This window comes from Somniosus microcephalus, chromosome 3 (genome assembly GCF_052327205.1).
Source record: "Somniosus microcephalus isolate GS21.2 chromosome 3, FLI_Smic_1.0, whole genome shotgun sequence".
NCBI lineage: Eukaryota > Metazoa > Chordata > Chondrichthyes > Squaliformes > Somniosidae > Somniosus > Somniosus microcephalus.
Genome location: NC_140989.1, coordinates 136,033,451 through 136,058,076, shown reverse-complemented (window position 1 = coordinate 136,058,076; position 24,626 = coordinate 136,033,451). Strand labels below are relative to the sequence as shown.

The window sequence follows — 24,626 nt, the reverse complement described above, 5'->3', positions numbered from 1 at the left end:
AAGCCCTGCAGCGGGTAGTCAAAACTGCCCAACGCATTACCGGCACCCGGCTACCGACCATAGAGCACATATACCAGAAACGCTGTTTACGGAGGTCACTGACCATCATCAAAGACCCTACCCACCCCAGCCACAGTCTGTTCGCCCCCCTGCCATCTGGGAGACGCTACAGATGCATTCGCACCCGTACGACCAGATTTAGGAACAGCTTCTTTCCCAGGGCTGTCATCCTACTGAACTCCACAAATAAACTCTAAAGCCTGCACATCTGCCAGTGCACTTTATTATGTTTATGTTAATGTATTACAAGCCAAATGAATGTTGAATGTTTAAATGTCTTAATCTAAATGTACACTCTCGGGAGCCGCAAGCCTACATTTCGTTGTACTGCACTTGTGCACTATCAATGACAATAAAGTTGATTATGATTATGATTAAGGAAGTGGCCCTAGAAAGAGTAGATGCATTGCTGATCATCTTCCAAAATTCGATGGAACCTGGAACAGTACCCATGGATTGGAGGGTAGCTAATGTTACCCCACTATTCAAAAAAGGTGGTAGAGAGAAAACGGGGAATTACAGACTGGTAAGCCTGACATTGGTAGTGGGGAAAATGCTAGAGTCCATTATAAAAGATGTAATAGCAGAGCACTTGGAAAACAGTGACAGGATCGGACAAAGTCAACATGGATTCACAAAAGGTAAATCGTGCTTGACTAATCTACTGGAACTTTTTGAGGATGTAACTGGTAAAATAGATAAGGGAGAACCAGTGGATGTGGTGTATCTGGACTTTCAGAAGGCCTTCGATAAGGTCCCGCATAAGAGATTAGCGTGTAAAGTTAAGGCACGTGGGATTGGGGGCAAGGTATTGACTTGGATAGAGAACTGGTTGGCAGATAGAAAGCAAAGAGTTGGAATAAACGGGTCCTTTTCCGAGTGGCAGGCAGTGACTAGTGGGGGACCGCAGGGATCGGTCCTTGGACCCCAGCTATTCACAATATATATTAATGATCTAGACAAGGGAACTAGATGTAATCTCCAAATTTGCAGATGACACAAAGCTGGGTGGGCGCGTGTGCTGTGAGGATGATGTCGAGAAACTCCAGGATGATTTGGACATGTTGGGTGATTGGGCAGAAACATGGCAGGAACATGGCAGATGCAATATAACGTAAATAAATGTGAGGTTGTCCACTTTGGTGGCAAAAACAAGGCGGCAGATTATTATCTAAATGGCAATAGATTGGGAGAAGGGGAAGTGCAACGAGACCTGGGTGTCCTTGTGCACCAGTCGCTGAAGGTAAGCATGCAGGTGCAGCAGGCAGTTAAGAAGGCAAATGGTATGTTGGCCTTCGTAGCGAGAGGGTTTGAGTACAGGAACAAGGATGTCTTGCTGCAGTTGTACAGGACCTTGGTGAGGCCACATCTTGAGTATTGTGTGCAGTTTTGGTCGCCTTATCTGAGGAAGGATGTTCTTGCCATGGAAGGGGTTCAGCGAAGATTCACCAGACTGATACCTGGGATGGCAGGAATGATGTATGAGGAGAGATTGGGTCAAATGGGCTTGTACTCGCTGGAGTTTAGAAGAATGAGAGGTGAACTCATTGAAACTTATAAAATTCTGACAGGACTGGACAGACTAGGTGCAGGAAGGATGTTCCCGATGGTCGGGGAGTCCAGAACCAGGTGACACAGTCTAAGGATAAGGGGTAAGCCATTTAGGACAGAAATGAGGAGGAATTTCTACACCCAGAGAGTGGTGAACCTGTGGAACTCTCTACCACAGAAGGCGGTGGAGGCCAGTTCATTAAATATATTCAAGGAGTTGGATATATTTCTTAAGGCTAAAGGGATCAAGGGGTATGGGGAGAAAGCAGGGACCAGGTACTGAATTTGGATGATCAGCCATGATCACATTGAAAAGCGGAGCAGGCTCGAGGGGCCGAATGGCCTACTCCTGCTCCTATCTTCTATGTTTCTATGTTATGGGGATCTGGAATGCACTACCTGAAAGGGTGGGAGAAGCAGAAGCAGATTCAATGGTAACTTTCAAAAAGGAATTGGATAAATACTTGAAGGGGGAAAAAAGGGTAAAGAGCAGGGGAGTGTGACTAAATGAATAGCTTTTTCAAATAACTGGCACATGCACGATGGGCTGAATGGCTTCCTTCTGTGCTCTAAGAATCTACAGTTTATTTAAGACGGTAATACAATTATTATTACATAGGCCAGCATTTTAGTGGATAAATGGAGATTTGCTTACTCCCTTTATTCTGAAGATCCACAATATCAACAGAACTCTCCCTAAATCAGCATTATGATTTAGTCACATCCTGCCAATTAGAGTACCTGCCCATTATCCCTACTCTCTGCCTCCTGCCGCTCAGCCAATTTCCTAACCAGGTCAATAATTTGCCTTCAATTCCATGGGCTTCTACCTTAGTTAACAGTCTCTTATGTGGGACTTTTATCAAATGCCTTCTGGAAGTCCATATAAATAACATCCATAGACATTCCCCTGTCCGGTACTTTAGTCACCTCCTCAAAAAATTCAATCAGGTTTGTCAGGCAAGACCTACCTTTCACAAATCTATGCTGGCTCTCTCTGATCAACTGAAAATTTTCAAGGTGTTCAGTCACCCTATCCTTAATTAAAGACTAATAATTTCCCGACAACAGATATTAGGCTAACTGGTCTATAATGCCCCAGTTTCCCTCTGTCACCATTCTTAAATAGCAGAGTGACAGGCACAATTTTCCAATCTAAAGGAATGGTTCCTGAATCGAGAGAACTTTGCAGATTCTCTAACTATAATCTTCCAAAGTGCTCATCTACTTCCTTTAAAACCCTGGGGTGGAAACCATCTGGTCCTGGGGATTTGTCACTCTTTAGTGCCATTATTTTCCTTACGTTAATTTTATTGAGTCCCTGTCCCTGATTCAATATTAGTTTCCTTGGGATTTCTTTTCATACTCCCTTTTTGTAGCTCGTACTATCTGTTTTGTCAGGAATTACAACATTTAAGGTAATCCTAAATTCTACCATGACCTAACATAAATGGTTAGACTGCCAATATGCAAGCATATTCAGGTCACCAAATCATTTTTAATTTGCAAGCAGAAGCAGTCCAATGTTTATTTTTTGTTAAAGTTGCTTTATCATTGTGAGGGTGAAAAAACCTCAATGTAACTAGGGAAAAAAATTGAAAAGTTTAAAAACACTCACCTTCACAGACAACACAACACCTCCTTGGGGGATGAAAGAATTCAATAACACCAGCAGATCATTTGCCTTTATTTTATCCCAGTCTATGTTGCAAACTGCTAATCGTTGAGTGACCTATAAAGTAAAACAGGATGAATGTTATGGAAATCTTGTGAAAATTCCCCCACCTTTAAAACTATTTTATGGAAAATTAATAATACAGTAATTAAATATGTTGTTAAAATTTCTACATTTTTAAACATTTTTATTTACAATCTATGCGATCAAATAGAAAAATAACAATCATGGGATGTACCGTATCTCCACGTGCAGCATCCTTAGCCAGTTCTCCCCAATTGTGCTCAATTTCTGGGTCCTTTTCCAATAGATCATCAAAACAGTCATCTTCATCAGAGCTTGTTTCGACATTTCCTTTCCCTCTAGCTAAGTCAGGACCACTGTCACTGTCCTCCTCGGATAATTCCTCATCATCTTCACTGTCTCCCATTTCTTCATCCTCCTCCTCCTGACTTTGGCTATCTGACCCTGAAGATTCTTCTTCACACCAGCTGCCCTCACCATGGTCACTGTCATCTTCACAGACGTCATCGCTTTCTGAAATACAGAAACAATTACATGAGCAGTTAATTTAAAAAAAAAAAATTTTTAAGCACAAAACTGTTTTTCTAACAACCTTTTAAAAAAGGTGCAATGAAGCCCTCAAGACAATGACAGAGAAAACTGGAAGCACACAGCTGGTTAATCAGGAAACAAAGAGAGTCAATGTTTTAGGTTCGTACTCTTCAGCAGAACCTGGGACAAAGTTATTAACCCAAAACTTGAACTGTGGTCTCCACAGATGCTGATAGGCATAATATATTTCTCCAGTTTCTGCTGTTTGTTTCAGATTTCCAGCATTTGCAGTATTTCACTTTTTATTTCTATTGGTAAAGTCCTATCCTCTTCAAAACTACCCGACGAAAGGTGTAAAAAAAATATTTTAGCAGCTGAGAGAGAACTCAATTTACAATCTTCAGTCTCAATTTAATCGTTAACTTTTATTGGTGGAATGGTTTCTGAATTTTTTGTAACAGAAGAAGTACTTTTCCTCTGTACATTCAAGTAATGTAATACACTTAGGGGTACAGTTTCCTTTGTGGGGGGGGCAGTTCTCCAATCTCCCGCTGTACTTCAGCAGATCAATGGAAACCCCAGAGAAACTGCAGTTTCTGTAGGTTGTCTGCCAAAGTTCGGAGAAAAACCCGACAGAAATTCTACCTCTTAATTTTTTAAAAAGCATCCTCCTGCTTCGGACCGGTCACTGCAATGCACTCTGCAGCCTCCGCCATCCTGCTACTCTCAGCAGCTGCAGGGAGCCCGGTGAAAAGTGTGTCCAGCAAAAAAATAAATGCTGGCTGATAAAAGGGGAGCATCTCTCCTCTATCCTGACCCCTCCATCTGGTGTATTGTACGCCACAAGGCGTCCCTCATTTGATCGCCCAAGGCTTGGTCAAATCCTTACTCCACCAGCATAAAGCGTTCCGCCATTCACTAAACAAAACAGCATCTTGGTTAGATACGAGGCATAGACGTCACAGATGAAGATTTATACAGGTGCGGTAGTGTAGTGAACTTGTAACCCAGAGGTCTGGAATTCAAATCCCACCATGGCATGAAAGCTGCTGGATTGTGTTAAAATCACAACTTCAGGCAACATAGGAACAGGAGCAGGCCATTCAACCCCTCGAGCCTGTCCTGCCATTCAATTAGAGCTGGCACAGGCACAATGGGCCGAAAGGTCTCCTCTGTGCTGTATCATGCTATGATCTGTAAGGGAAGGGAACCTGCCACCCCTACCTGGCCTGGCCGACAAGTCTACACTATGCAGTTGACTCTTAACGTCACCTAGCAGACACTCAGTTGCATTAACAACTGTTACAAAGTTAGTGGTTCAAAAAGCAGTCCACCATCACCTTCTCAGGACAACAATGGGCAAGCAATCAATACAGCTTTTCCAGCATCACTCGCATTCCAAGAACAATTTTTAACAAAAAGAGCACAGGAACTCAACACTTCAAGCAGCCGATTGTGCTGTACTCACCCCGTGAACACTGGATATTTGATGCATATAACCACAACTTGACTGTTGCAAACAAAAGTGTACACAATGTAATTCCATGGAGAAAGATATATTTTGCATACTGAATAAATGCAAAGGATCTCAGTCCCTCAGCGCAACCACAAATCTAGCACCCTGTAGCCAATTGGCCAAGTAGATCCAGGCACATGCATGTGTCACCTCCAGATTGATACTCCAACACTCTCCTTGCAAGTCTTCCAATGCCCATTCTCCATAAACTCCGAACTTGCCTAAAATGCATGGATTTCTAATAGGAAGGTCATTTTTAACCAACCTTATTGAACTCCTTCAAGAAGTAACAGAGGAGCCAAGGGCAATATAGTGGATGTAGCATATATGGACTTTCAAAACGCCTTCAATAAGGTGCCATGTAAGAGACTCATGTCAAAGGTCAAGGCATGTGGAGTCAGGGGCCAGGTCGCAGAAAGATGGCTATAAAACAGAATGTAGGAGTTAAGGAAAGTTTCTTGGACTGGTAGAAAATGGGAAGTGGTGTCCCGGAGGGATCTGCGCTGGGACCACTTTTGTTCACCAATTACATAAATCATTTGGACTCAGGAATTGGAGGTATGGTGTCAAAATTTGCAGATGATACCAAATTGAGGGGTGTAGCTAATCATGTGGAGGACTGCACCAAAATATAGGAAGACATGAACAGGCTTGCAGAGTGAGCAGATAAACAACAAATTAAATACAATACAGTGAAGTGTTAGGTGGTTCAGTTTGGTAGGAGGAATAAGGAGGCCATTTAGTCCTTGGAAGGTAAGAAACTTAATGGGGTAGAGGAGCAAAGAGATCTGAGAATACAGATGCCTAAATCATTGAAAGTAGCAACACGCGTTGTTTAGGGCATAAATCATTGAAAGTAGCAACACGCGTTGTTAAGGTCATAAAGAATGCAAAGAAAGCACTGGGGTTCATGTCTAGAGGAATAGAGCACAAAAGTAGGGAGGTAATGTATAATTTATACAGAACTGTGGTTAGACCACACTTGAACTACCGTATGCATTTCTGATCTCAATACTAAAAAAATGATATTGAAGACTGGAGAAAATGCAGAGAAAAGTTACACGAATGTTATCAGAATTGAGAAGCTGCAACTATCAGGAAAGATTGAGCAGGCTAGGACTTTTTTTTTCCAGGAAAACAGAAGGCGAAGAGGTGACCCGATAGAGTTCTTCAAAATTATGAAGGGGGTTGATGGGGTGGATGTGGACAAACTGTTTCCATTAAAAAAATACTGTGGATGCTGGAAATCTGAAATAAACACAGAAAATGCTGGAAATACTCAGCAGGGCAGGCAGCATCTCTGCAGAGAGAAACAGAGTTAACGTTTCAGGTCGATGTTTTTTCGTCAGAACTAGAAAAAGTTCGACACGCAACAGGTTTTAAGCAAGTGCAGAGGCAGGGAAAGTGGGGAGGGGAGGAAAGAACAAAAGGGAAGGTCTGTGATAGGGTGGAAGGCAGGAGAGATTAAATGACAAAAATATATGATGGTACAAAGCAAAAGCAGATGGTAACGGGACAAGTGCAGAAACAAAAGATGACTCTAGAAGAGGTGTAAATGGGAATAGCAGAGTCATCAACAGCTGCCGTCCAAAATAATGGGAGCAGAGGTTATGGTCTGAAATTGCTGAACTTAATGTTGAGTCCAGAAGGCTGTAAAGTGCCGAATCAAAAGATGAGGTGCCGTTCCTCGAGCTTATGTTGAACTTCGTTGGAACAGTGCAGGAGGTTGAGGATGGAGAGGTCAGCGTGGGAGTGAAGTGGAGAATTACAGTGCCAGATGACCGGAAGCTTGGGGTCACGCTTGTGGACTGAATGGAAATGTTCTGCAAATCGGTCAAACAATCTGTGTTGGGTCTCTAAATTGAAATAAGTACAAGTAAATTGCTGTTTCACCTGGAAGGAGTGTTTGGGGCCCGGGATGGTGGGAAGGGAGGGGGTAAAAGGGCAGGGGTTGCATCCCCTGCGCTTGCATGGGAAGGTGCCATGGGAAGGGGAGGGCGTGATTGAGGAGTAGACCAGGGTGTCGCAGAGGGAAAGGTCCTTTCAGAATAGTGAAAGGGGAAGATGTGTTTGTTGGTGGGATCACGCTGGAGGTAGCAGAAATGGCAGAGGATGATCGGTTAAATGTGGAGGCTGGTGGGGTGGAAGGTGAGGACAAGGGGAACCCTATCGTGGTTCTGGGAGGCAGGAGAAGAGGTGAGAGAAGTGCAGGAAATAGAATGGACACGGTTGAGGGCACTGTCAACCATGGTAGAGGGGAATCCTCAGTTGAGGAAAAAGGAAGACATATCAGAAGCACTACTATGGAAGGTGGCATCGTCAGAACAGATGCGGCAGAGACGGAGAAACCGGGAGAATGGAATAGAGTTCTTACAGGAAGCGGGGTGGGAAGGAAGTGTAGTCAAGGTAGCTGTGTGAGTCAGTGGGCTTATAGTGGATGTTGGTCGATAGCCTATCCCCAGAGACAGAGATGTCGAGGAAGGGAAGGGAAGAGTCGGAGATGGACCATGTGAAGGTGAGGGAAGGGTGGAAATTGCAAGCAAAGTGAATGAAATTTTCCAGTTCAGGGCGAGAGCGGGAAAGGCACCGATACAGTCACCAACGTACTGGAAAAAGGTGAGGGAGGGGACCAGAGTAGGACTGGAACAAAGAATGTTCCACATATCCCATGAACAGGCAGACATAGCTAAGACTCATGCGGGTTCCCACAGCAACACCTTTTATTTGGAGGGAGTGAGTGGAGTCAAAGGAGAAGTTGTTCAATGTGAGAACAAGTTCAGCCAGGCGGAAGAGGGTGGTGGTGGATGGGGACTGGTTGGGCCTCTGTTCAAGGAAGAAGCGGAGCGCTCTCAGGCTGTCCTGGTGGGGGATGGAGATGTAGAGAGATTGGACGTCCATAGTGAAAAGAAGACGGTTTGGGCCAGGCAACTGGAAACTGTTAAAGTGGTGGAGGGCGTCGGAAGAGTCACGGATGTAGGTGGGAAGAGACTGGACAAGGGGAGAAAAAATAGATTCAAGATAGGAAGAAATCAGTTCCATGGGGCAAGAACAGGCTGAAACGATGGGTCTATCAGGGCAGTCCTGTTTGTAGATCTTGGGAGGGAGGGCTGTGCGGGGTTGGGGGACTGTGAGGTTGGAGACCGTCGAAGGAAAATCTCCATAGGAGTTGAGGTCAGTGACAGTCTTGGAAACGATGGCGTGATGCTCGGTAGTGGGGTCATGGTCCAGGAGGAAGTAGGAGGAGGTGTCAGAGAGTTGGCATTCAGCCTCCGCAAGGTAAAGGTCGGTTCACCAAACATCAATGACAATATTAGGGTTGGATCTGAGAGAACGGAGTGCTGCAAGTTCAGAGGGAGGTAGGTTGGAGTGAGTGAGGGGAGCAGAGAAATTGAGACGACCGATGTCACATCGGCAGTTCGCAATGAAAAGATCTAGAGAGGGTAAGAGGCCAGAGAGAGGGATCCAGGTAAAATGAGAATTCTGAAAACGGGAAAAAGGGTCCGCTGTGCGGGGGGAAGATTCCTGGCCAAAGAAGTGGGCACGGAGGTGAAAAAATGTTTCCATTTGTGGGCGAGTCCATAACAAGGAGGAATAAATACAAGACAGCCACTAACAGATCAAATAAAGAATTTAGGAGGAATTTCTGTAGAGAGTGGTTGAAGCAGATAGCATTGCTGTATTTAAGAGGAGGCTTTATGCATACATGAGGGAGAAGGAAATAGAGGGATACGGAGGCAGGGTGGGAGAGGTAATTAGAGTGGGAGTAAAGTATAAACACCGCCACAGACCAGTTGGGCTGAATGGCAGTTTCTGTGCTGTAGATTCTATGTAATTTTATGCAGAACTCCCTGCTCTTCTTCAAATAGGGTCTTGTGGTAAACCACTGTTTGTATTCCACTGTGTACATGCCTGTACATGTCTTGGCTGACTCCTCCCACGAGTCCAGGTATAAAGGTGACTGCTCCACAGTCCCTCTGTATCCTGGACCGGTCGACCACTCGAGGCACACCTTCATTCTCTTGTTAATAAAAGTCTGTTAATTACTCGCTTAATCTCAGTCTTTTGAGTTATTGATAGCGCATCAATTTTATCAACAAGATTTTTATAATGGAGAAGATCCTCACACCAGCATGCCTGGACTTAGATCATCGGGAGGCGGACTCATCCACCAAGTTTACTCACTGGCTTAGGTGTTTTGAAAAATTTCTGATCGCCTCCGCTGAAACGGTCAAATCGGACGAGGACAAACTGGATGTCCTGACCTCCAAAGTGAACCACCGAGTGTACTCGGTCAGCCAGGACGCGACCTCGTACGCGGATGCTATCAAGCTCCTCAAGGACCAGTACACGCGCCCAGTGAACGAGGTGTACACTAGGCACCTCCTGGGGAGTCGTAAACAACAACCTGGGGAATCGACCGAGGAATACCTTCAGGCACTGTCTGTGCTTGGCCGGGCCTGTGGTTGTAAGGATGTAAAGGCCGCCGTGTACACAGAGGAACTTATCCGGGACGCTTTTGTAGCGGGCCACAGGTCCAATTACACCCGACAGCGACTGTTGGAGCAGAGTGACCTCGATCTCAACAAGGCCTCTGAACTCGCACTATCATTGGACGCAGCCTACCGGGGCATGGACGCCTACTCCTCTGCACCGTGGACGTCGCGGGGAACGACAGCCTGGGACATGGTAGGACCGTCTCATAGCGCCGTGCCACCCCAGCCACATCCCAGCAACGGCCCAACTACCGCAGCAGTGTCCCAAGGCCAGACAGCAGTGCCCCAAGGCCAGACAGCAGTGCCCCAAGGCCAGAAATGCTACTTCTGTGGCCAGGCCAAACACCCGAGAGCGCGCTGCCCGGCGAAAAATGCGATCTGCTCGGGCTGCGGGAAGAAAGGACACTACGCCAGCGTCTGCAGGGCCAAAGCCACCCCGAACCCCAGCAGCGCCGCGTGTGGGCCGTGCGGGCCGCCATCTTGGGCCTCCCCAGCCATGTGCGAACCACCGGAACAGCAGCCATTTTGGACGACTCCAGCCACATGGGGATCATGGACGCCGCCATCTTGGACGACAGCCGGGACGCAGCAGGCCCCCAACACCGCCTCATCTGATACCCGCAGCGACACAACGACCCCTACGCTGGCCTCCGTTACGCTGGACCAAGCGAGACCGCACCAGCTGGCCCGGTCCACAATGGACATTAAGGTAAATGGTCACGAAACAATCTGCCTTTTTGACTCTGGGAGCACGGAGAGCTTCATCCACCCCGACACGGTGCGGCGTTGCTCTCTCCCAGTCCTGCCTGCGCACCAGCGGATTTCTATGGCCTCTGAGTCCCAGTCGGCGGACATTGGCGGCTACTGCGTGGTGACACTCGTAGTAGACGGGACTGTGTACGATCATTTTAAACTTCTGGTCCTGCCCCACCTCTGCGCTGCCGTTCTACTGGGGTTAGATTTTCAGTACCACCTTAAAAGTGTTACGATGGCGTACGGTGGACCCCTCCCCCCACTCACAGTCCGCAGCCAGCAGCTTCCAAATTGCCCGCCGCGCACCAGGTGCAACCTCTCCACACTCAGAGTCACCTCCCCCCCACTGTTTGCTAACCTCACCCCCGACTGTAAGCCCATCGCCACAAAGAGCAGGCGATACAGTGCCGGGGACAGGGTTTTCATTAAAACCGAAGTGGAGCGGCTCCTGAAGGAGGGGATTATTGAGGGCAGCACCAGCCCCTGGCGAGCCCAGGTTGTGGTCGTTAAGACCGGCGAGAAGCAGCGCCTGGTCATCGACTACAGCCAGACAGTAAATCGCTACACCCTGCTGGACGCTTACCCACTCCCCCGTATAGCTGATATGGTCAACCAGATCGCACAGTACCACGTCTTCTCGACCATTGACCTGAAATCAGCGTACCACCAGCTCCCTATCCGCCCTGAGGACCGCCAGTATACTGCCTTTGAGGCAAACGGCCGCCTCTATCACTTCCTTAGGGTTCCCTTTGGCGTCACCAACGGGGTCTCCGTCTTCCAAAGGGAGATGGACCGGATGGTCGATCAAAATGCGTTGCAGGCCACCTTCCCATATCTGGACAATGTGACCATCTGCGGCCATGACTTGCAGGACCATGACGCAAACCTCGAAAAATTCCTTTGCACCGCCAAACTCCTCAACCTGACGTATAACAAGGAGAAGTGCATATTCCGCACAACCCGCCTCGCCATCCTTGGCTGTGTTGTGGAACACGGAGTCATCGGTCCCGACCCCGACCGGATGCGTCCCCTTATGGAACTCCCACTGCCCCAAGGCCCTGAAAAGGTGCCTAGGGTTTTTCTCTTATTACGCCCAGTGGGTCCCCTACTATGCGGACAAGGCCCGTCCGCTGATCAAGTCCACCTCTTTTCCCATGACGGCAGAGGCCCGCTTAGCCTTCCACCGTATCAAGGAAGACATTGCCAAAGCCACCATGCACGCAGTGGACGAATCCATCCCCTTCCAGGTGGAAAGCGACGCGTCCAACTTTGCCCTGGCCGCTACCCTCAATCAGGCGGGGAGACCCGTGGCCTTCTTTTCACGAACCCTCCAGGGCCCAGAGACCAGACACTCCGCCGTTGAGACGGAGGCCCAGGCTATTGTGGACGCTGTGCATCATCGGAGGCACTACCTGGCCGGAAAACGATTTACCCTGCTCACTGACCAGCGTTCAGTTGCGTTTATGTTTAACAACAAGCAGAGGGGCAAAATCAAAAACGACAAGATCTTGAGGTGGAGAATCGAACTTTCCACCTACAATTACGAGATCTTGTACCGGCCCGGGAAGCTCAATGAACCCCCGGATGCTCTATCGCGTGGCACCTGCGCTAGCGCGCAGATCGATAGACTGCGGGCCCTCCACAATGACCTCTGCCACCCGGGGGTCACCAGGTTCTTCCACTTCATCAAGGCCCGCAACCTGCCTTACTCCATTGAGGAGGTCAGGACCATGACCAGGAACTGCCAAGTCTGCGCTGAGTGCAAACCGCACTTTTATAGACCAGACAGGGCTCACCTGATAAAAGCCACTCGCCCCTTCGAGCGCCTGAGCGTTGATTTTAAAGGGCCTCTCCCCTCCTCCGACCGCAATGTGTACTTCCTCAACATTATTGATGAGTACTCCCGTTTCCCGTTCGCCATCCCCTGCCCGGACATGACCAGTGCCACGGTCATTAAATGTCTGAACGACCTCTTCACCCTGTTCGGTTTCCCCAGCTATATCCATAGCGACCGGGGCTCATCGTTTATGAGCGACGAACTCCGTCAGTACCTGCTCGCTAGGGGTATTGCCACAAGCAGGACCACCAGTTACAACCCCCGGGGGAACGGACAGGTGGAAAGAGAGAATGCGACAGTTTGGAAGGCCGCCCTGCTAGCCTTAAAGTCTAGGGGCCTTCCGACCTCCCGCTGGCAGGATGTGCTCCCCGATGCGCTCCACTCTATTCGGTCACTGCTCTGCACTGCCACTAACGCCACCCCTCATGAGAAAATGTTTGTCTTCCCAAGGAAGTCCACATCGGGGACATCGCTACCGCCATGGCTGACGTCCCCAGGGCCGGTCCTACTGAGAAGACACGTGAGGACCCATAAAACGGACCCCCTGGTCAAAAGGGTCGACCTCCTCCACGCCAACCCCCAGTATGCTTACATTGCGTACCCGGACGAGCGGGAGGACACAGTCTCCATGCGAGACCTCGCACCCTCGGGGGCCGCAGTAACCCACTACCCACTACCACCCCCCCCCCGCCCCCACGACCCGATATCCAGCCCCAGCAGACGGCGGGCCTGGGCCCTGCGACCCGCTCGACACCTACGAGGACTACACACCAGTGCCCCAGCCTACGCGGGACTCGACGCCGGAAGCTTCACTACCCCTGCCATCGCCACGTCGATCACAGCGGCAGACAAGACCTCCGGAGAGACTCCAATACACTAACTTTTAATACACTTCACCCCGCCAGACTCATTTTTAAACAAGGGGTGACTGTGGTAAACCACTGTTTGTAATCCACTGTGTACATGCCTGTACATGTCTCGGCTGACTCCTCCCACGAGTCCAGGTATAAAGGTGACTGCTCCACAGTCCCTCTGTATTCTGGACCGGTCGACCACTCGAGGCACACCTTCATTCTCTTGTTAATAAAAGCCTGTTAATTACTCGCTTAATCTCAGTCTTTTGAGTTATTGATAGCATATCAGACCTTTTATGTCGCATTGAGTTTAAGCAGAGTTTGGTAAGTGGCAGAAAAAGTCTTTTAAGTGCATTTACTGAATTTTAGTGAGTAAAAAAGTTAATTATTTGAAGTATAATTTTTTTTTTTTAAAAGAGTAAATTAAGCTGTTGGGGAGTTTAAAGCGGAAGTCAAATCCGGGTATAAAAAGGGGCGGGCTTAGTGCGGTAGGCTGAGTGCAAGTCACATTGAGTTTAAGTAGAGTTTGGTAAGTGGCAGAGTTCGGGCAAGTGGGAGGTGAGGGGGTGCTTTTTGCTCTGTTTTGCTTCCCTCTCAGGCTAATCCAACACTGCGGAAGCGGAGCAGCGAGACAATTCAACCGGACAGGTCCCCCAGACAGCATTCACGAGGGAGGTTGGTGATCAGCTGGTTGGTAGGTCCTCTTCCTTCTCTTCTATACCTTTAAGTTGGTAAGTCCTATTAAATAGTGGTGTAATATTATCATCGATATCGGGGCAGAGGGTCTTCATAACTAATAATAAGAAATTTAATTAATTACATAGATATGGGTGAACAGGTGATGTGTCACTGTTGCAAAATGTGGGAGCTGGTGGACCCCATTGAGGCTCACGGTGATTACATTTGCAATAAGTGTTTGCTGCTAGAGGAACTCAAGCTCCATGTTAAAGAGCTTGAGACCAAGCTTCAGACACTGCGACACATCAGGGAGGGGGAGAAGTTCCTGGACTCTATGTTTCAGGAGGTGGTCACACCTATGAAATTAATTAATGCAGATGTAGTCCGTGGTCAGGGACAGGACGGTGTGACTACGAGTGAGGCAGGTACAGGGATCCAGGAGGTAGTGTTGAAGGAGCCGCAGCCCTTGCTCTTGTCAAGCAGGAGCGAGGTTCTCACTCCCTGAGGGCGGGAGCGGGGACTGCAGGGAGGATGAGCAACCTGGCCACAGCACTGTGGTACAGGGGGCCATTCAAGTGGAGGGAGTAAAAAGAAATGCTGTAGTGGTAGGGGATAGTATCATTCGGGGGATAGATAGGGTTCTCTGCAGTCAAGAGCGGGAGTCCCGAAGGCTGTGTTGCCTGCCCGGTGCCAGGGTTAAGGACATCTCTTCTGGGCTGGAAAGAAACTTGGAGTGGGAGGGGGAGGATCCAGTTGTCGTGGTCCATGTTGGTACAAACGACGTAGATAGGACAAGGAAGAAGGTTCTGTTAAAGGAGTATGAGCAGCTAGGGGTCAAATTAAAAAACAGAACCTCAAGGGTAATAATCTCTGGGTTATTACCTGAGCCACGAGCGAATTTGGCTAGGATAAATAAAATTAAAGAGTTAAATGCGTGGCTCAAAGACTGGTGTGGGAGAAATGGGTTTTGCTCCTTGGGACACTGGCACCAGTACTGGGACAGGAGGGAGCTGTTCCGTTGGGACGGACTCCACTTGGCCAGTGCTGGGACTAGAGTCCTGGCGAATCATATAACTAGGGCTGTAGAGAGGGCTTTAAACTAATTAGTGGGGGGGAGGTTTCTAGAGAGCAAATAATAGAAATGACAACGGAGGTCATAGACTTAGGTAGCAGTGGGGGAATTAAAAAACAGAATGTGTCAGGAAGGGACAGGAGGTATGGAGTAAAAGGTAAAGTAGTAAAAGGGGAAAAAACAGGAACTAAGTGTCACAAAACATATTTGAAAGTTCTTTATCTGAATGCACGTAGCATTCGTAACAAAATGAATGAGTTAACGGCACAAATAACTACATATGGGTATGATCTTGTGGCCATTACAGAAACATGGCTGCAGGGTGACCATGACTGGGAATTAAACATACCAGGGTATTTAACAATCAGGAAGGACAGGCAGGAAGGAAGGGGAGGTGGGGTGACTATGTTAATAAAGGAAGGAATCACTGTAATACAGAGAAATGATATTGGGTCAAAGGAGCAGGATAGTGAAACAGTTTGGGTGGAGATAAGGAATAATAAGGGGAAAAAAACACTAGTGGGCGTAGTCTATAGGCCTCCGAACAGTTGCAACTCTGTTGGACGGAGTATTAATCAGGAAATAGTTGAGGCTTGTAATAAGGGAACAGCTATAATTATGGGGGATTTTAACTATCATATTAACTGGACAAATCAAATTGGGCAGAGCAGCCTTGAGGATGAGTTCATTGAGTGTATTAGGGATGGGTTTCTTGAGCAGTATGTAACTGAACCGACCAGGGGGCAAGCAACCTTAGATTTGGTCCTGTGTAATGAGAGAGGATTAATTTTAAATGTCCTAGTCAAGGATCCCCTTGGAATGAGTGACCATAACATGGTTGAATTCCATATTCAATAAGAGGGTGAGAAGGTTGGATCTCAAACAAGCGTGCTGAGCTTGAATAAAGGAGACTATGAAGGTATGAGAGCGGAATTGATTAGAGTTGACTGGGAAAATAGATTAAAGGATAAGACGGTACATGATCAGCGGTGTACATTTAAGGAGTTATTTTACAACTTCCAAAAAAAATATATTCCACTGAGGAAAAAAGGGTGTAAAAGAAAAGAGAGCCATCCGTGGCTAAGTAAAGTAATTAAGGATAGTATCCGACTAAAAACAAGGGCATATAAGGTAGCCAAATCTAGTGGGAGGATAGAAGATTGGGAAGTCTTTAAAAGTCGGCAAAAAATAACCAAAAGATTGATTAAGAAAAGGAAGATAGATTATGAAAGTAAATTAGCAAAAAATATAAAAACAGATAGCAAAAGTTTCTATAGTTATATAAAAAGAAAAAGGGTGGCTAAAGTAAATGTTGGTCCCTTAGAGGATGAGACCGGGAAATTAATGGTGGGAAACATGGAGATGGCAAAAACGCTGAACAAATATTTTGCATCAGTCTTTACGGTAGAGGACACTAAGAATATCCCAACACTGGACAAACAGGGGGCTCTTGGGGGGGGGGGGGGGGAGGAGCTAAATACGATTAAAATCACTAAGGAAGTGGTACTTGGTAAAATAACGGGACTCAAGGCGGATAAAACCCCTGGACCTGATGGCTTACATCCTAGGGTCTTGAGGGAAGTGGCGGTAGGGATTGTGGATGCATTGCTAATAATTTTCTAAAACTCCCTGGACTCAGCAAAGGTCCCGGCAGATTGGAAAACTGCTAATGTAACACCCTTATTTAAAAAGGGTAGTAGGCAGAAGGCTGGAAACTATAGACCTGTTGGCCTAACATCTGTGGTTGGTAAAATGTTAGAGTCCATTATTAAGGAGACAGTAACGGGACATTTGGATAAACATAATTTAATAGGACAAACTCAGCATGGTTTCATGAAGGGGAAGTCATGTTTGACAAATTTGCTTGAGTTCTTTGAGGAAGTAACATACAGGATGGATAAAGGGGAACCAGTGGACGTAGTGTATTTAGACTTCCAAAAGGCATTTGACAAGGCGCCACACAAAAGATTATTGCTCAAGATAAAAAATCACAGGATTGGGGGTAATATTCTGGCGTGGGTGGAGGATTGGCTCTCTAACAGAAAGCAGAGAGTTGGGATAAATGGTTCCTTCTCAGACTGGCAACCAGTAACTAGTGGTGTTCCGCAGGGGTCAGTGCTGGGTCCCCAACTCCTTACAATCTATATTAACGATTTGGAGGAGGGGACCAAGTGTAACATATCAAAGTTTGCAGATGATACAAAGATGGGAGGGAAAGTAGTGAGTGAGGAGGGCATAAAAAACCTGCAAAGGGACATAGACAGGCTAAGTAAGTGGGCAGAGATTTGGCAGATGGAATACAATACTGGAAAGTGTGAGGTTATGCACTTCGGCAGGAAAAATCATACAGCAAGTTATTATCTTAATGGCAAGAAACTGGAAAGTACTGTAGTACAAAGGGATCTGGGGGTCCTGGTGCACGAAACTCAAAAAGTTAGTATGCAGGTGCAGCAGGTGATCAAGAAGGCCAATGGAATGTTGGCTTTTATTGCTAGGGGGATAGAATATAAAAAGAGGGAGGTATTGCTGCAGTTGTACAAGGTATTGGTGAGACCGCACCTGGAATACTGCATACAGTTTTGGTGTCCATACTTAAGAAAAGACATACTTGCTCTCGAGTCAGTACAACGAAGGTTCACTCGGTTAATCCCGGGGATGAGGAGGTGGTCATATGAGGATAGGTTGAGTAGATTGGGACTCTACTCATTGGAGTTCAGAAGAATGAGAGGCGATCTTATTGAAACATATAAGATTGTGAAGGGGCTTGATCGGGTGGATGCGGTGAGGATGTTCCCAATGATGGGTGAAACTAGAACTAGGGGGCATAATCTTAGAATAAGGGGCTGCTCTTTCAAAACTGAGATGAGGAGAAACTTCTTCACTCAGAGGGTGGTAGGTTTGTGGAATTTGCTGCCCCAGAAAGCTGTGGAAGCTACATCATTAAATAAATTTAAAACAGAAATAGATAGTTTCCTAGAAGTAAAGGGAATTAAGGGTTACGGGGAGCGGGCAGGAAATTGGACATGAGTCTAGGTTCGGAATGGTAATGGCCCTGTGGGTAGTGGAGCGGGCCCAGGGGCCGTGTAGCCTGGTTCTGCTCCTACTCCTACTTCTTGTGTTCTAATTCTGTGTTAGATTTTAGGAGATGGTTTTATTCCTGTTCCTGGCTGGGGTGGAGATCGCCTTTACAGAAGGTAAGTACTGTAGAAAATATAGGGACAGAGTGATCTCCTGGACGAGTTTCGATCGACTAGATGGGTCGGAGAGGAATTTCCCAGATTTTTTTCTCCCAAATTGGCCATTGGTTTTTTTAAATCTGGTTTTTCGCCTCTCCCGGGAGATCACATGGGTTCGGGTGGGATGGAGAGTGATAGAAGATTTGAGGTTAGGGTCAGATCAGCCATGATCTTATTGAATGGTGGAGCAGGCTCGAGGGGCCGATTGGTCTACTCCTGCTCCTATTTCTTATGTTCTAATGTTATCTTTTACGGTACCTCCAACAATGCAGCACTCCCTTAATACTGCACTGAAGTGTCAGGCTAGAATATGTGTTCAGCTCTATAGTGGGACATGAATCACAACCTTCTGACTTACAGGCAAGAGTGCTGCCAACTGAATCAAGTTGAAACTCATAAACCCAATTTCGGAAGACCATAACTGAAACAAAAACATTGGCCTGGATTTTGCAATGGTAATGACGGCGAAACTGTCAACGCTCGCCGTCATTACCCCTCTGAAAGTGACAAGATTTAGCGCATGCACAGATAAACACAGAAATCCTCAAGTTCCGCAACCTGTGGAACTCCCCAGAGATGGCAATCAATTCAAATCACTTGAATTGAAGAAAACTTCCCCTTTTATCGGTTAAAAACCCCCAACCTTTGTTGAAAGAGGTGTAACTGGGTTATTAATGGCGTACTGACTGCTGAACAACTGTTCTGGCTCTGAAAAACTAATTTTATATTTGTGGAATGTCAAATTGTTTCATTATGATTAAGAATTACAAGTTTTAATTTTTTTTTTTAAAGTTTGTTTATGATATTTCAGCTTCTACCTTAATCCTATGTCTATGCCCCAATCTTTATTCCGCTCTCTGTAAAATTTATTGTTTGCGGTCTGCGAGAATTCTTCAATGTGATTGGCTGGTTAGCCAGCTTGATGACATCACTGTTGCTGGATGCTGGAGCTTCCTTGATTTGGTGCCAGATTCAAACTAACGTCCAGAGAGCTGAAATTGACACCACAGAGATCGTTTGATCTTTGTGGGCAGCTTTCTTCGAGGTCAGCGGTGAGCACCGTCGCTGATCGCAAATTCCGGACCAATGAACATGAAGCTGATGGCAAAGTAATTAATGCCAATAGTTAACCAAGCAAACTAATAGCAAACAGAATTTAAGTTTCAAACTTAAAACAAGAAAAATGACCAACTTCTGAAATTGTTCAATAATATCCAGTCCAATATCTGGAGAATAACAAAATATTAAATGTTTGCCTGGGCATTAACAGCGCACATATGACATATTAGGGCTGACCTGTAGTACCAAAATTTCAAATGTAAAACGTAAGCCAACAACAGAAATGTACTTATACATGTATGACTATGATGCTCGGCAGATATATTCTTTCAGGGGCTGGTCTCAAGGTCAACGAGAGGAAGGTAAATAAAAAAGGATAAATCCAGGAAAGCCACATACCCAATTCAATTTCATCTTTCGAAGTACAAGGTTTAACTGTATTCAGACTTTTCAAACTTCTTTCTTGACTATCTGCTACTAATTGCTTCACTTTATCATCTTGATTTCTGTTGATATTTTTCTTCAGTTGTTTCTTCTGGGAGGAAATGGATTTCTTTTTCTTTGCACTTGTGTGTTCCATTTCATCATCACTGCTTTCAGAACTATCATCTTTTAATACTCCCATCTCACTAGCTGTCCTTTTAAGCTTTGCCTTTTTAACTCGAGTATTGCTCGAGACTTCAACAAATTTGTCAATTAGCACCTCAGTTTCCAGTTCTTGTTCTGTCGCCTTGTCCACATCTGATTTTAAAAATGACTCCTTTTTCTTTTTGTTTATGATCGTGTTGCCTTTTGCATCTTTGTCAGAACCACTTTTCCCTTTTTGTTTCAATTTTTTCCCCGTCTCTCTTCTTTTCTTCTTTTTGCATTCATTATCGTCTAAGTCAGAGTCATCGGAGTCCAAGTCATAAAAACGCTTCAGGTCCTCTGTTGTGCTGTGGTTGATTGGTCTTCCTCTCTTATCCACTGTGTAATTCAGTTTGAACTTCTTATCGTGAAACATTCCCTGAAATCTTTTATCAATCTTGATCTTGCGCTCCTTCTCAGGCATCTCCCAGAACCTGGGGTCCTTCATCACCTGGCTGAAGCGCCCATCGTTTATTATTTCCTGGGGCCTTGATGCCATTTTTACCCAATCTTCTATCCAAACTGAAAAAAAACTGCAACAAAAGACAAACTTTTAAGATTAATCAAGAATCATTAAAAGGTCATTGTTGAAATATATAAATTAAAAGTGAAGTGCTTATGGTGTGCTTTAGGGGCAGTGATTTTCTGAATTAAAATTTATTTTAAAAAGTCTCGCTGGACTTTGTTGGTCTACAAAGAAAAATAAATAAATCACAACTGCCTATTTGTTCTAACAAAAAAGGACTTATTTTCAATAGTCGTTCCGAAAACAAAATACTGCAGATATCTGAAATAAAAACAGAAAATGCTAGAAACACTCAGCAGGTCAGGCAGCATCTGTGGAGAGAAAAACAGAGTTAACGTTTCAGGTCAATGGCCTTTCCAGTTCTGATAAAAGCTCATCAACTTGAAACGTTAACTTTCTTTCTCTTGGCAGATGCTGCCAGACCTGCTGAGTGTTTCCCAGCATTTTCTGTTTATATTGCCCATTTCTACTATTGGTCATTGGCCGTAGTTGGAGCTGGGACGACGTTTGATGGTTTCTGTTAGAGAGCAAACCATTAATGGTTAATCTGGACTGGAGGCGACGGAGGTCGAACAATTTCCCGTTTGTTCTGTAAATTAGCTCCACTCCAGTGGGGAGCTTACTGAGGGCGAGATGAAGCATTGCAGCACGGAACATCGAGAAGAGTGTTGGTGCGATGACACAGCCTTGTTTGACCCTGGTTCGTACGTGAATTGGGTCTGTGGTGGAACCTTTGGACAGGATCACGGCTTGCATGTCATCATGAAGCAGGCGGAGGATGGTGACAAACTTTTGAGGTCATCCCATCGTCTGTCGTCGAATTACAGTATGCAGACGACGCTTGCGTCTGCGCTCACTCGGAGGTCGAACTCCAAACCATTGTCAACACCTTCATCGAAGCATACGAGAGCATGGGCCTTACACTAAACATCCGTAAGACAAAGGTCCTATACCAACTGGCCCCCGCCACACAGTACTGCTCCCTGATTATCAAAATCCACGACAAGGCCTTGGACAACGTGGACCACTTTCCATACCTCGGGAGCCGACTGTCAACAAGGGCAGAATTCGACGACGAAGTCCTACACCACCTTGAGTGTGCCAGTGCAGCCTTCGGTTGCCTGAGGAAGAGAGTGTTTGAAGACCAGGACCTCAAACCCGGCACTACGCTCATGGTCTACAGAGCAGCAGTGATACCTGCCCTGCTGTATGCCTCAGAGACATGGACCATGTACAGCAGGCACCTCAAAGCACTGGAGAGGTACCACCAATGCTGCCTCCGCAAGATCCTGCAAATCCATTGGCAGGATAGGCGAACCAACGTCAGTGTTCTTGCTCAGGCCAACATCCCCAGCATCGAAGCTTTGACTACGCTCAATCAGCTACAATGGACGGGTCACATTGTCTGCATGCCCGATACGAGACTCCCAAAACAAGCGCTCTACTCGGAGCTCTGGCACGGCAAGAGAGCCCCAGGTGGGCAGAGGAAATGCTTCAAGGACACCCTCAAAGCCTCCTTGAAAAAGTGTAACATCCCCACTGACACCTGGGAATCCCTGGCCCAAGACCGCACAAAGTGGAGAAGGCGCCAAACACCTCGAGTCTCTTTGTCGGGAGCAAGCGGAAGCCAAGCGCAGGCAGCGCAAGGAGCGCACGTCAACCCAAGCACCCCACCCACCCGCCCCTTCAACCACCATCTGCCCCACCTGTGACAGAGACTGTAGGTCCCGCATTGGACTCATCAGTCACCTGAGAACTCATTTTTAATGTGGAAGCAAGTCATCCTCGATTCCGAGGGACTGCCTAAGAAGAGGAGAATGGTTAATCTTGTAGCAAACAAGCAGGATTTCTGTTCATAAATCATGAACTATAGGGTTCCTATTCAGTATCCTTTTATTTTGGTGGCATTTGATACTTATTTTGGCATCTTTTCAGTTTGATAGGACCACCCTATCATAAAAGTCCATTATAAAAGATGTAATAGCAGAGCACTTGGAAAACAGTGACAGGATCGGACAAAGTCAACATGGATTTACAAAAGGTAAATCGTGCTTGACTAATCTACTGGAATTTTTTGAGGATGTAACTGGTAGAATAGATAAGGGAGAACCAGTGGATGAGGTGTATTTGGACTTTCAGAAGGCTTTCGATAAGGTCCTGCATAAGAGATTAGCGTGTAAAGTTAAGGCACATGGGATTGGGGGCAAGGTACTGACTTGGATAGAGAACTGGTTGGCAGACAGGAAGCAGAGTTGGAATAAACGGGTCTTTTTGCGAGTGGCAGGCAGTGACTAGAGGGGTACCGCAGGGATCGGTCCCAGGACCCCAGCTATTCACAATATATATAAATGATCTCGACGAGGGAACTAGATGTAATATCTCCAAGTTTGCAGACGACACAAAGCTGGGTGGGCATGTGTGCTGTGAGGAGGGTGCCGAGAAACTCCAGTATGATTTGGACAGGTTGGGTGATTGGGCAGAAGCATGGCAGATGCAGTACAATGTGGATAAATGCGAGATTATCCACGTTGGTGGCAAAAACAGGAAGGCAGATTATTATCTGAACGGCAATAGATTGGGAGAAGGGGAAGTGCAACGAGACCTGGGTGTCCTTGTGCACCAGTCGCTGAAGGTAAGCATGCAGGTGCAGCAGGCGGTTAAGAAGGCAAATGGTATGTTGGCCTTCGTAGCGAGAGGGTTTGAGTACAGGAACAAGGATGTCTTGCTGCAGTTGTACAGGGCCTTCGTGAGACCACATCTTGAGTATTGTGTGCAGTTTTGGTCGCCTTATCTAAGGAAGGATGTTCTTGCCATGGAGGGAGTGCAGCGAAGATTCACCAGACCGATACCTGGGATGGCAGAAATGATGTATGAAGAGAGATTGGGTCGATTGGGCTTACACTCGCTGGAGTTTAGAAGAATGAGAGGGGATCTCATTGAAACTTATAAAATTCTAACAGGACTAGACAGACTAGATGCAGGAAGGATGTTCCCGACGGCCGGGGAGTCCAGAACAAGGGATCACAGTCTAAGGAAAAGGGGTAAGCTATTTAGGACAGAGATGAGGAGGAATTTCTTCACGCAGAGAGTGGTGAACCTGTGGAATTCTCTACCACAGAAGGCAGTGGAGGCCAATTCATTAAATATATTCAAGAAGGAGTTAGATATATTTCTTAAGGCTAAAGGGATCAAGGGATATGGGGAGAAGGCAGGGACAGGGTACTGAATTTGGATGATCAGCCATGATCTCATTGAATGGCAGAGCAGGCTCGAGGGGCCAAATGGCCTACTCCTGCTCCGATCTTCTATGTTTCTATCCCATTTTTAGTAGTGCCCTAAAAGGGGCACTTGTGCTAGTTTTTGTTTGTTGACCTGGGGGAAACCAGTGTCACCCTTATCAATAAAGGCCCAGATGTTGTTTCCCTCACTGCGCCTTTATCAGCTCGTACTTTCAGCAAGTCGCCACCCAAAAATGTAAAACCTAAAATTGCAAGGGCGAGTTTAACTAACGGCAGATGCGGTTAGATACCCTACCATAGCTAGGTGCCTGTGAAGCGCCTTGGGAGTTTTAAAATGTTGAGGATTCTATATAAATACAAGTTGTTGTTTAGCTCCCTCCCGTGTCATCGCTTGCTCTGGACACGGGGCCCGGGATAATGCACGGATATTAGTGGGGCGGGGTTGGTTGGTGACGGCGAAGGGGAGAAACGGGGGGGGGGAAGAGGTGGAACGGTTGGTTGGTGACGGGGGGAGGAGGGGAACGGTTGGTTGGTGATGGGGGGGGAAGGAGGGGAACGGTTGGTTGGTGACGGGGGAGGAGGGGAACGGTTGGTTGCTGACAGGGGGGGAGGAGGAGGAGGAGGAGGAGGAGGAGAACGGTTGGTTGCTGACCGGGAGGAGGGGAACGGTTGGTCGGTGACGGTTTCTGAACTGAACTGACCTGAGATCCGCGCACCCTTGTCCTCGTGCAACCACTCCCAGCGACCACCGCGGCGTGACCCTTCACCCGCAGGGAATGGGCGAGCTCAAGACGCATTTTACCGGGGGGGGGGGGGTCAGTCCTTCGTCTCCTGGCACCGCCCACTGACCGGGTTTAAAAAAAATAAAAACAGAAAATGGTGGAACTACACAACA

General features: G+C 46.7%; 1 protein-coding gene across 1 annotated transcript in view; it reads right to left on the bottom strand.

The window, feature by feature from the left end:
* esf1 (ESF1 nucleolar pre-rRNA processing protein) overlaps positions 1-24,508 on the bottom strand; it is an 80,352-nt gene extending 55,844 nt beyond the window's left edge. Inside the window, exons 1-4 of the mRNA XM_085981649.1 lie at positions 24,433-24,508; positions 19,739-20,499; positions 3,525-3,823; positions 3,230-3,343 (exon numbers count right to left, since the gene is read on the bottom strand). Of these exons, the coding sequence (XP_085837775.1) occupies positions 3,230-3,343; positions 3,525-3,823; positions 19,739-20,465 (1,140 nt within the window). The 5' untranslated portion in view covers positions 20,466-20,499; positions 24,433-24,508. The remainder of the gene's footprint in view (positions 1-3,229; positions 3,344-3,524; positions 3,824-19,738; positions 20,500-24,432) is intronic.
* Between the last annotated feature and the right edge of the window lie 118 nt (positions 24,509-24,626).